This window comes from Schistocerca cancellata, chromosome 2 (assembly GCF_023864275.1).
Source record: "Schistocerca cancellata isolate TAMUIC-IGC-003103 chromosome 2, iqSchCanc2.1, whole genome shotgun sequence".
Classification (NCBI taxonomy): domain Eukaryota; kingdom Metazoa; phylum Arthropoda; class Insecta; order Orthoptera; family Acrididae; genus Schistocerca; species Schistocerca cancellata.
Genome location: NC_064627.1, coordinates 1,013,183,786 through 1,013,195,816, shown reverse-complemented (window position 1 = coordinate 1,013,195,816; position 12,031 = coordinate 1,013,183,786). Strand labels below are relative to the sequence as shown.

Here is a 12,031-nt window from a genome sequence, read left to right as displayed (position 1 = left end):
AAAAGAGAAACATAACAGTTCATTTATAGTATACAAGAAAAATAGAAAGTAGCTGACATGTTGTTCGTGTCTACATAATACAACTAACTGCTTGTAGCCGTTGAAAACGGACAAATTAACACGAAAAACAGAGTTATTCAGCCTCAGTTTTCACCCTTTAGTACTGACTGTTCGGAATACCCACATAGTCGTACAATTCCACGATTACCACATAATTTTCCAGCAGAGTTTCAAAAATTAGAATCAAAAGAAGAATACAGATGACTTTTTTGCAGTTTACAACACTTGTCACTTTCCGAGAATAGCAGCTAACGGTGGACGGATTAAGTTTCCTATATTTGCCTATTTAATTTAGTATTTTGAGTCTACGTATCCTGGAGCTGAGTGAGTCAATATTTTTCAGTCTAGATTTCTACGTTTATTACAGGAACCAATGGGAATAAAAAAATCGAAAATCCGTTATTTCAGAAACCGTTTATTTTGAGCAGTTTTCACACTCAGGTTAAGGGGCTCCGGAACGCCCTATACTTGCAATGTTAAAATAACGCTTATAAATTACATCTTTCCTCACAAAGTATTTGAGGTAGGAAGTTGAACTTTTTACAGATTTTTTATTGGAATATGGGCTACAACTTAACATAGGGATTTTACAAAATTTTAGTTCAGTTATTAAAGATGATTTTTTTTCAATTGTAATGAAAATTCACAACATTGTTTTGCAATTTTTTATTTATATATTCAAAAATATACAGTTTTTTGGAAAAAGGCTGTGTTAAATTATGCAGAAGGTACTGTGTAACATTTACTGAAAGTTTGAAACAAATATGTTTGGAAGATCCTTAGAAAACATGTAATTAGTATGAGAAAATAAAAGTTTTGGGAATCGAGCGACAAAGATTGGATTAACTTTTTAGTGCATTCCAGGTCCATAGGATGGATTATCTTCATCATCTGCAAACTCCTCCTCCAGCTTCCTCTTGATCCTCCTCCTGTTTACTCTTTCTTGTATTTCTAGACTCTTTACAGCCCTGTCTGCAGCCCGAAGGCGTTCCTTGTCTAAAGCAAGCATCGCTCGTACCATGTTAGAACCTATATTCATTCCCATATTTCTAAATACCTTTGGCTTTCCAACATTTCTCCTTTTCTTAAAAGCCTTCAGAGGATTTCTAATAACTTTACTTTTACTCATTATTATACTTCAACAAAACAGAGACTCAAGAAACAGAATTAATTACGAATATTTTCGAGATAACGACAGAGTAAATAAACATGAAACAATCGACAATCACACCAGCGATATATACTGAACCATCACAGGTTAGCCACAACACATACTTTATCTCACATCACTAAAATGTACCTGATCAACACGGACGTTAATAATAACACCATTTGACAGCAGTTTAACAGCGCCACAGTGGGTCACGCCCATGTAGAACACATTTCAAAAAAAATTTAAAACAGTTGTTGTCTTCGGATTTGAATAAATTATATATCTATTAAAAGGTAATAGTCTGCAGATTCAGAAAACGCAAAAAAGTAAAAATTGAACTTTTCATGATTTTGAGCCTTTCCGGAGCCCCTTAAATTAGTGTGGAGAAAAACCAATTTCACCGAAAATCGGTTGTTTTAGTCAACTACTGTAGAGTGGCTTGAGGAGTGGTCGTGAGTTATCGTCTTCGTACGGGTAATCAATCTATTATGCAGAGCAGAGAAGTGGAGTTGATTCACAATTGGACCTGAGCCACAGTGCCCGTTCGTTGTGCAGCGGCAGGAGCGCTCGTATTTTGGGCGTAACGGGGACCGGTCTGGAGCCGGTGGAGCGGGTGTCCGACCCCCGCGCGGTCCGCCGTCGCCGCCGCCGCCGCCGCCGCCGCCGCCAAGGCCGCGGCCGCCGCCGCCAGCGTATAAAGCCGCCGGCGCTGCTTCCCTCGCCACTCTGCAGACCGCTACCGCCGCTGTCCGCTGTCTGTCGTCCTTCGTCCGCAATGAAGCTCCTGGTAAGTGGCTGCGCTCTGTGACGCCTCTGCTTCGATACTCTGGTGGAACACGCGTAAACGGCTGCTGCTGCTGCACCACTGCACGAGTTGTTATACGACGGTTGGAACTTCAGTGCGGTGAAACCTCATTAATTCACACTAATCACAGCTAGACCCCGTCCGAATTATAGAAATTCACATTATTAAATGGCTTAAGTGGTCACCCGGTGACCATTTACCCGTCGGCTGGCTTCTGGCTGCCAGAGGTAACAAGTATTCAGCTGCCAGTATTTCATATAATAATTGGCTGTCATAATCTATTCGCTAAAAGTTGTAACCTAACGTAAAGGTTAAACACAGTTCACACACATGTGTGTGAAATCTTATGGGACTTAACAGCTAAGGTCATCAGTCCCTAAGCTTACACACTACTTAACCTAAAGTGTCCTAAGGACAAACACTCACACCCATGCCCGAGGGAGGACTCGAACCTCCGCCGGGACCAGCCGCAGAGTCCATGACTGCAACGCCTCAGACCGCTCGGCTAATCCCGCGCGGCAATTAAACACAGTAAGCATAGTATTGCAATTAGAAAATGTCTATATGTCTTGAAGCAGAGTAACTTAGCCTGAAAATCCAGTTTTTGAATATGAGAGTATTTAGCGAATTCCAACAACCTTTTCTCGCTGATACCCCCCCCCCCCAAAAAAAAAAAGAAGGAGGAAAAAGTTTATCGCTTACTGCATATTTGCTGTTCATGAGTAACGTCAAATAATAGCACATTAACTCATTTATTAAATAATCCAACGTTTGAGCCGGACGTTGTGACCGACAGGTTCTAGGCGCTTCAGTCCGAAACCGCGCTGCTGCTACGGTTGCAGGTTCGAATCCTGCCACGGGCATGGGTGTATGTGATGTCCTTAGTTATGTTCCAGTAGTTCTAAGTCTAGAGGACTGATGACCTCAGATGTTAAGTCCCATAGTGCTCAGAGCCATTTTGAACCAACGTTTGAAGCTGCTTTACACATGGGTTCAAAAATGGCTCTAAGCACTATGGGAGTTAACTTCTGAGGTCATCAGTCCCCTAGAACTTAGAACTACGTAAACCTAACTAACCTAAGGACATCACAGACATCCATGCCCGAAGCAGGATTCGAACCTGCGACCGTAGCGGTCCCGCGGTTCCAGATTGAAGCGCCTAGAACCGCACAGCCACAACGGTCGGCTTGCACATGGCAATTCGATTCTTAAAAAACTTGGGGGTGAGAGGGTTACTGGTATTTTGTAAAATAATTGTCTCCATTTTTAGTAAGGGACGTTACATCTAATGCATGTAGAGGTTAAATAAGAACGAGATGACGTGCCTTCTCTATTGGCCTGTGTACTGCCACTTTCATGTCCGTAGTAGAGCTGTGCCAAAGACAGATTTAAGTCTTCTTACACGGGCTTTAATTCTGTATGGAATGGTTCACCACTTGCAACGTCTGCAATTAAACCTTCTGATGTGTTGGCAAATGTGCCAACACCTTGTAGATAGAGGAGGCCGAAATGCACGCTATAATCTAACGCAGACGGGCGTGAAGTCTGGAACAGGATACGTAATGAATGCTATAAAGAAAAGTACGTAGCTGCTGGGATACTTAACTTTTAATCCATCATTTGTATACAGCATTCTTGATGATACAAGTGAGACTCTCTATAGATATGGTTAATGGCGCCTTGCTAGGTCGTAGCCATGGACTTAGCTGAAGGCTATTCTAACTATCTCTCGGCAAATGAGAGAAAGGCTTCGTCAGTGTAGTCGCTAGCAAAGTCGTCGTACAACTGGGCCGAGTGCTAGTACGTCTCTCTAGACCTGCCGTGTGGTGGCGCTCGGTCTGCAATTACTGACAGTGGCGACACGCGGGTCCAACATGTACTAATGGACCGCGGCCAATTTAAAGCTACCACCTAGCAAGTGTGGTGCCTGGCGGTGACACCACACCTTCCTCGCAGCTTTTTCTGTTAGAGATGTTGCGCCGATTACAGAAACTGAACAACCGTCCAGTTCTATCCTTGAAACCTCTTTGGCCTATTCCCAGTACAAGACATTCCCTGTTGCAATGTTTGTTGATTAAAAACGCGTGTCGCGCTCTTGGTGCACCATCAGATAAACCTAAAAAGGCAGTGGAGGCCGCAGTAGTCAGAATTAGAAGCGGTGGTGGCAGTCAACTTAGACAACACTAAAACCGTGGAAAAACCCGGTCGAAGCAGAAACGAAATACTCGAAATGGAGATAAAAATTCAATCACCAGTAGCAAACGGTATCTACACAGTCCTACGTCCAGTTTCCACAGATGTTCACAACAGAACCACAGGGAGAACTGACCAGCTTCGTCATTTCTGACACACTGGCCGGCCATAACAAGCTATGCGAGTTGATGTCCCGATTCGTGGCCCGTATCGTCACTAGACGATTTCCACATTCGTCTCTAGTCCAGCTACAGGGTGTTTCAAAAATGACCGGTATATTTGAAACGGCAATACAAACTAAACGAGCAGCGATAGAAATACACCGTTTGTTGCAATATGCTTGGGACAACAGTACATTTTCAGGCAGACAAACTTTCGAAATTACAGTAGTTACAATTTTCAACAACAGATGGCGCTGCGGTCTGGGAAACTCTATAGTACGATATTTTCCACATATCCACCATGCGTAGCAATAATATGGCGTAGTCTCTGAATGAAATTACCCGAAACCTTTGACAACGTGTCTGGCGGAATGGCTTCACATGCAGATGAGATGTACTGCTTCAGCTGTTCAATTGTTTCTGGAATCTGGCGGTACATCTGGTCTTTCAAGTGTCCCCACAGAAAGAAGTCACAGGGGTTCATGTCTGGCGAATAGGGAGGCCAATCCACGCCGCCTCCTGTATGTTTCGGATAGCCCAAAGCAATCACACGATCATCGAAATATTCATTCAGGAAATTAAAGACGTCGGCCGTGCGATGTGGCCGGGCACCATCTTGCATAAACCACGAGGTGTTCCCAGTGTCGTCTAAGGCAGTTTGTACCGCCACAAATTCACGAAGAATGTCCAGATAGCGTGATGCAGTAATCGTTTCGGATCTGAAAACTGGGCCAATGATTCCTTTGGAAGAAATGGCGGCCCAGACCAGTACTTTTTGAGGATGCAGGGACGATGGGACTGCAACATGGGGCTTTTCGGTTCCCCATATGCGCCAGTTCTGTTTATTGACGAAGCCGTCCAGGTAAAAATAAGCTTCGTCAGTAAACCAAATGCTGCCCACATGCATATCGCCGTCATCAATCCTGTGCACTATATCGTTAGCGAATGTCTCTCGTGCAGCAATGGTAGCGGCGCTGAGGGGTTGCCGCATTTGAATTTTGTATGGATAGAGGTGTAAACTCTGGCGCATGAGACGATACGTGGACGTTGGCGTCATTTGGACCGCAGCTGCAACACGGCGAACGGAAACCCGAGGCCGCTGTTGGATCACCTGCTGCACTAGCTGCGTGTTGCCCTCTGTGGTTGCCGTACGCGGTTGCCCTACCTTTCCAGCACGTTCATCCGTCACTTTCCCAGTCCGTTGAATTCAAACAGATCCTTTATTGTATCGCTTTTCGGTCCTTTGGTTACATTAAATCTCCGTTGAAAACTTCGTCTTGTTGCAACAACACTGCGTTCTAGGCGGTGGAATTCCAACACCAGAAAAACCCTCTGTTCTAAGGAATAAACCATGTTGTCTACAGCACACTTGCACGTTGTGAACAGCACACGCTTACAGCAGAAAGACGACGTACAGAATGGCGCACCCACAGACTGCGTTGTCTTCTATATCTTTCACTTCACTTGCAGCGCCATCTGTTGTTGAAAATTGTAACTACTGTAATTTCGAAAGTTTGTCCGCCTGAAAATGTACTGTTGTCCCAAGCATATTGCAACAAACGGTGTATTTCTATCGCTGCTCGTTTAGTTTTTATTGCCGTTTCAAATATACCGGTCATTTTTGAAACACCCTGTATATATTTAATTACAGTGGTAGGTCCGCGTAATTCCAGCTGGCGCTATTTAATAATGTTTCCGCTCAAAACTGAACTTATTAACAAAGTTTCGCATTTCATTCATATAAGATGTATCCACCTTTGTACTGGAGGAGATAGTGCCACATTGAAACGAGAATGGGATGAGAGTCAAGTGAAGGTATTGCACTTCGGTCTTTTCTCATACACTTCAGTCCTAAAAGCTATGAGATATCTCATACTATTGTGTCGGACATCCTTGTGCCCGGCGTAGCACAACAACTCGACTTGTTATGGACTCAACAAGTCGTTGGACGTCCTACGCAGGAATATTGAGCCATGCTGCCCCTATAGCCGTCCACAATTGTGAAGTTGTTACCAGTGCAGGATTCTGTGAACGAACTGACCTCTCAATTATGTCCCATAAATGTTCGATGAGATTCCTTTAGGGCAATCTGGGTGGCCAAGCCATTCGTTCGAATTGCCCAGAACATCCTTCAAATCAGTCGCGGACAATTGTGGCCCATTGACAGGGCACATTATCAGCCATAAAAAAAAATCCAACATTGTTCGGGAATGTGACGTCCATGAATGACCGCAAATGACTTCCAAGTACTCTAACATCCAGAGAACCCACTCCATTCCATGTAAATACAGCCCACACCATTGTGAAGCCGCCACCAGCTCGCACAGTGCCTTGGGTCGATGGCTTCGTGGGGTCTGCGCCACATTCGAACCCTACCATCAGCTCTTACCACTGAAATCGGGGTTCATCTGGCCAGGGCACGGTTTTCCAGTCCTCTAGGGGCAACCGATACGCTCACGAATCCAAGAGAGTCGCTGCAGTCCAAGTCGTGGTGTTAGCAAAGGCACTCGCGTCTGTCTTCTGCTGCCATATCGCATTAACGCCAGATTTTGCCGCACTGTGCTAATGGATGCATTCGTCGTATGTCCCACACCGACTTCTGCGGTTATTTCATGCAGTGTTCCTTGTCTGTTAGCACTGACAACTCTACGGAAACGCCGCTGCCCCCGATCGTTAAGCGAAGCCCGTCGGTTACTGGGCTGTCCGTGGTGAGAGGTAATCCCTGAAATTTCGTGTTTTTGGCGCGCTCTTTGCACTGTGTATCTCGGAATACTGAACTCCCTAACGATTTCCGAAATGGAATGTTCCATGCGTCTAGCTCTAATTACCATTATGCGTTCAAAGTCTGTTAATTATATGTGCGTATCACCTCAGTGTATTTCACCTACGTGCTGAGAATTAGTACGTTCCGAACTGCGAAGTGTTTCTAGCTTAGGAGCTATTTCCAACTATACCGGAGGATATTTCGCTTTCCTCTGTTTTTAGTCAGCTCTCCTTAATAAGCCCCAAGACAGAAACTAATTTTTTCAGGCATCTAAAAGCATTAGCTCTCCTGAGGATCGGCAGTAATCGTCAGGAAAACTTAATTTGTGGCTCCTGAAGATATCTGGATCCTTACGAATAAGGTACTCCAGCGAATGCCCGTATCCCGCCGTATTAACGGCATCGATCTCACGAAAGAATTTTAGAATGGGACCTGACGCAAAACTACTGTAATCAGTAGTTTCTAATATTGTACTTTTACTACAAGTTGTAGTCATGCAACATCAGTTGCATTCGTTTGGAACGTTTATTAACTCCACGTGATGTCGACTTCAGCTAAGTAACTAATTTTAATACACTCCTGGAAATTGAAATAAGAACACCGTGAATTCATTGTCCCAGGAAGGGGAAACTTTATTGACACATTCCTGGGGTCAGATACATCACATGATCACACTGACAGAACCACAGGCACATAGACACAGGCAACAGAGCATGCAAAATGTCGGCACTAATACAGTGTATATCCACCTTTCGCAGCAATGCAGGCTGCTATTCTCCCATGGAGACGATCGTAGAGATTCTGGATGTAGTCCTGTGGAACGGCTTGCCATGCCATTTCCACCTTGCGCCTCAGTTGGACCAGCGTTCGTGCTGGACGTGCAGACTTCGTGAGACGACGCTTCATCCAGTCCCAAACATGCTCAAAGGGGGACAGATCCGGAGACCTTGCTGGCCAGGGTAGTTGACTTACACCTTCTAGAGCACGTTGGGTGGCACGGGATACATGCGGACGTGCATTGTCCCGTTGGAACAGCAAGTTCCCTTGCCGGTCTAGGAATGGTAGAACGATGGGTTCGATGACGGTTTGGGTGTACCGTGCACTGTTCAGTGTCACCTCGACGATCACCAGTGGTGTACGGCCAGTGTAGGAGATCGCTCCCCACACCATGATGCCGGGTGTTGGCCCTGTGGGCCTCGGTCGTATGCCGTCCTGATTGTGGCGCTCACCTGCACGGCGCCAAACACGCATACGACCATCATTGGCACCAAGGCAGAATCGACTCTCATCTCTGAAGACGACACGTCTCCATTCGTCCCTCCATTCACGCCTGTCGCGACACCACTGGAGGCGGGCTGCACGATGTTGGGGCGTGAGCGGAAGACGGCCTAACAGTGTGCGGGACCGTAGCCCAGCTTCATGGAGACGGTTGCGAATGGTCCTCGCCGATACCCCAGGAGCAACAGTGTCCCTAATTTGCTGGGAAGTGGCGGTGCGGTCCCCTACAGCACTGCGTAGGATCCCACGGTCTTGGCGTGCATCCGTGCGTCGCTGCGGTCCGGTCCCAGGTCGACGGGCACGTGCACCTTCCGCCGACCACTGGCGACAACATCGATGTACTGTGGAGACCTCACGCCCCACGTGTTGAGCAATTCGGCGGTACGTCCACCCGGCCTCCCGCATGCCCACTATACGCCCTCGCTCAAAGTCCGTCAACTGCACATACGGTTCACGTCCACGCTGTCGCGGCATGCTACCAGTGTTAAAGACTGCGATGGAGCTCCGTATGCCACGGCAAACTGGCTGACACTGACGGAGGCGGTGCACAAATGCTGCGCAGCTAGCGCCATTCGACAGCCAACACCGCGGTTCCTGGTGTGTCCGCTGTGCCGTGCGTGTGATCATTGCTTGTACAGCCCTCTCGTAGTGTCCGGAGCAAGTATGGTGGGTCTGACACACCGGTGTCAATGTGTTCTTTTTTCCATTTCCAGGAGTGTATACAGCCACACAAGTGATTGGTGTTTTAGCTGTATTTTTTGTCAACTTCACTCTGTCATTATAAAAATTTTATTCTGCATCTACGTCTGCATACAGGGCGATTCAGTGGTGACGTTACAGACTTTATGGGATAGTGGGAAAGTGCAATGTATCATTTTGAGGTGAAGGACCCCAGTCGAAAAAAGAGCGGGTCTCAAGTTATGAGCGAACATGCACCGGTACTGCAGTCTAGAGAACATTCAGAGGCAGTGTTACGGACCAAAACAAGAAAAAAAATTAGTAAATGTGGACTCTAAAATGCATAAATTAAGAGGAATAAGCATTTGTTTATCTTTGACACTGTGAAAAATATCTCTTCTACTGCAAGCTCTTTGGTTTCTACATTTTTTGTAGGAGATGGTATGGACCAAAACAAGAAAAAAATATCTAGTAAAAGTAGGCAAACTAATGCGTACCTTAACAGTTATGGGCACTTGTTCAGTGGAAGAGAAGTGTTTCATAGTACCGTAGATGAATAAGTGCTCATAGCTCTTAAGATATGCAGTTAGAGCTCATATTTACAAGAGTTTTGGTCTATAATGCCATGTCTGAAAGTTGTCTACCCTACAATCTTAGCCGGCCGCTGTGGCCGAGCGGTTCTAGGCGCTTCAGTGCGGAACCACGTGGCTGCTACGGTCGCAGGTTCGAATCCTGCCTCGGGCATGGTTGTGTGTGATGTCCTTAGGTTAGTTAAGTTTACGTAGTTCTAAGTCTAGGGGACTGATGACCTCAGATGTTAAGTCCCATAGTGCTTAGAGCCAGCCTACAATCTTAGCAACAACAGTATCGGTACATGTACTCCAGTGTCAGAGGTATCAGAACGATTTTCGCTTATAACTTCCGACTCGGACGCTATCCTTACCTAAAACTGATACATTTTCCCTTCCCCATTATCCCTGAAAGTTTGTATCATTTTTCCTGCACAGTCTCCGCAACGCATTGTATACTGCGTGGGACGCTACATCGTAACCATACCAACAATTTTCTTTCATATTCTATTGGCTTATTGAGTGAGGGAAAAAAAGAGTGACTGTGTGCGTCAGTTCGCACTCTATTCTCTCTTGTCTTATTCTCGGGATTGACGTTGGCGACAGCGTAATGGTCTCGCAGTCTTCTTCAGATACAAGTTCTTTGACTTTACCCAACAGTTTTTCGCGAGAAATACCTTGTCTTTCTTCCAAGTATCCCTCTTTGACGTTCCCGAGCATTTGTGTTGCACTTCCGTATGGGCTATACGGACGCGTTACGATCCGAGTAGTGCGTCTCTGAATTTGTTCTCTTTCATGCCTACTTGTTAAAGGCTGAAATGATATATAATTGGTCGCACTAGAATCCTCTACGTGATTTATAACCCTTCGAACAATCTGACTCACCGACATCGTCAGTTACAATCACAGTTGGAAGAGATTATCGGGATTGGACCGTAGGATTGGACCGTGGAACACTGAAAAGGTGTTGCTTGGTCGGATGAATCACGTTTCTTCTTCACGATGTCGATGATCCAGTCCAGATATGCCGTCATCCAGGTCAACGGCTACTCCAAACTTGCTTCGAGCCACGGACGCAGGATGACGGATGCAATATTATATTATGGGGAAATGTTAGCCTGAGCTTCTAGATGAGCATTACGGGAACATTACTGCTGACCAGCTGCATTCCTTCAGGCTTGATGTCTTCCCTAAAGGCGATGGGACATATCAGCAGGATCACTGCCCCTGTCAAAAGGCCAGAATCTTAGTAGTTTGGGAGTGTGGCAGCGATCTAATGTTGATGTCTTGGCCTCCAAATTCGCCTCTTCTGAACGCGGTGGAGCACATCTGGGGTGCTATCAGGCGTTTAGTAACACATTAACATTATATAGTAGGTATTTTCTGTAATTTAAATGGCATTACAAGTTGTTCAGCTTTTCCCCTAATGTTTCAGCTTATAACTAAGTCCTGCATGACCGACAAAATCAGTTACATTTGTTTAAGTTCGTACTTGGAAAGTATAACAGTTTGAAAACTTCTCCTCTAAACAAAGAGGTTTGATAGAGAGCGGTAAGGGTGAGGGCGGGGTGGAGGGTTTGATGTATAAAAGGGTTCTGTTCGCTGTACGTTGCTTTTGTAGATGTATATCAATCATTAAAACGAAATTTTACTCTCGCATGCAAGTCAGGTATTCAGCGAAGTCAACCGTTTTAAATCCTTAGGACAGAGGGTAGATGGAAGAGATGGAAGACTTCCTAGGAAGTATCACGTTCAAAGTCTTGCGCAGAAACTGGATGCTGCTATCTTCGCTATGAGAATGATCTCGAGTGTCTCTGACTCGGAAACGCGAAACCTTGTTGACTTTGCTTACTTTTTCACTGTATTATCTCGTACGGTGTTGTATTTTGAGGCAACCGTGTGCACTCACAAAGAACATTCTTTGCTCAGAAAAGGGGAGTCACACTGACCTACGATGTAGGTTTGCGAGCCGTTGTTCAAGTGCCCCATCACGGGGTTTATTGTTGACGATACTAACCCATTCAGAAGAATTCAGTGAAAACCACACAGAAAATTAATATCAACTTGAATACCATTTTCTTAACCATTGTACAGAAAGGTCTGCATTGTTCAGCAGGTTTCATTTTCGGTACGCCTGCAGCAGAAATGGAGAAAGTGGCAAAACCCAAGTTGATAGCTTTCCTTGTGACACTACTCCTATCCTGCAGAAGAATTCCTCGCACTACGCGAGAACGTTTCTCTATAAAATTTTAGCTATTCATATATTCCTCCTATCTTTTTATTTTCTGTAATTTCGTTTATCAATTTTCGAATCAGCGTTCTGTTGACTATAAACCGACTCCTTCCACAATCGTGTAGTTGTAGCTCGCA

At 45.4% G+C, this 12,031-nt stretch overlaps 1 protein-coding gene across 1 annotated transcript in view; it reads left to right on the top strand.

Moving 5' to 3' along the window:
* Positions 1 to 1,926: 1,926 nt before the first annotated feature.
* LOC126162987 (translation initiation factor IF-2-like) overlaps positions 1,927 to 12,031 on the top strand; it is a 41,565-nt gene continuing 31,460 nt past the window's right edge. The window contains exon 1 of the mRNA XM_049919844.1: positions 1,927 to 2,000. Within this exon, the coding sequence (XP_049775801.1) occupies positions 1,989 to 2,000 (12 nt within the window). The 5' untranslated portion in view covers positions 1,927 to 1,988. The remainder of the gene's footprint in view (positions 2,001 to 12,031) is intronic.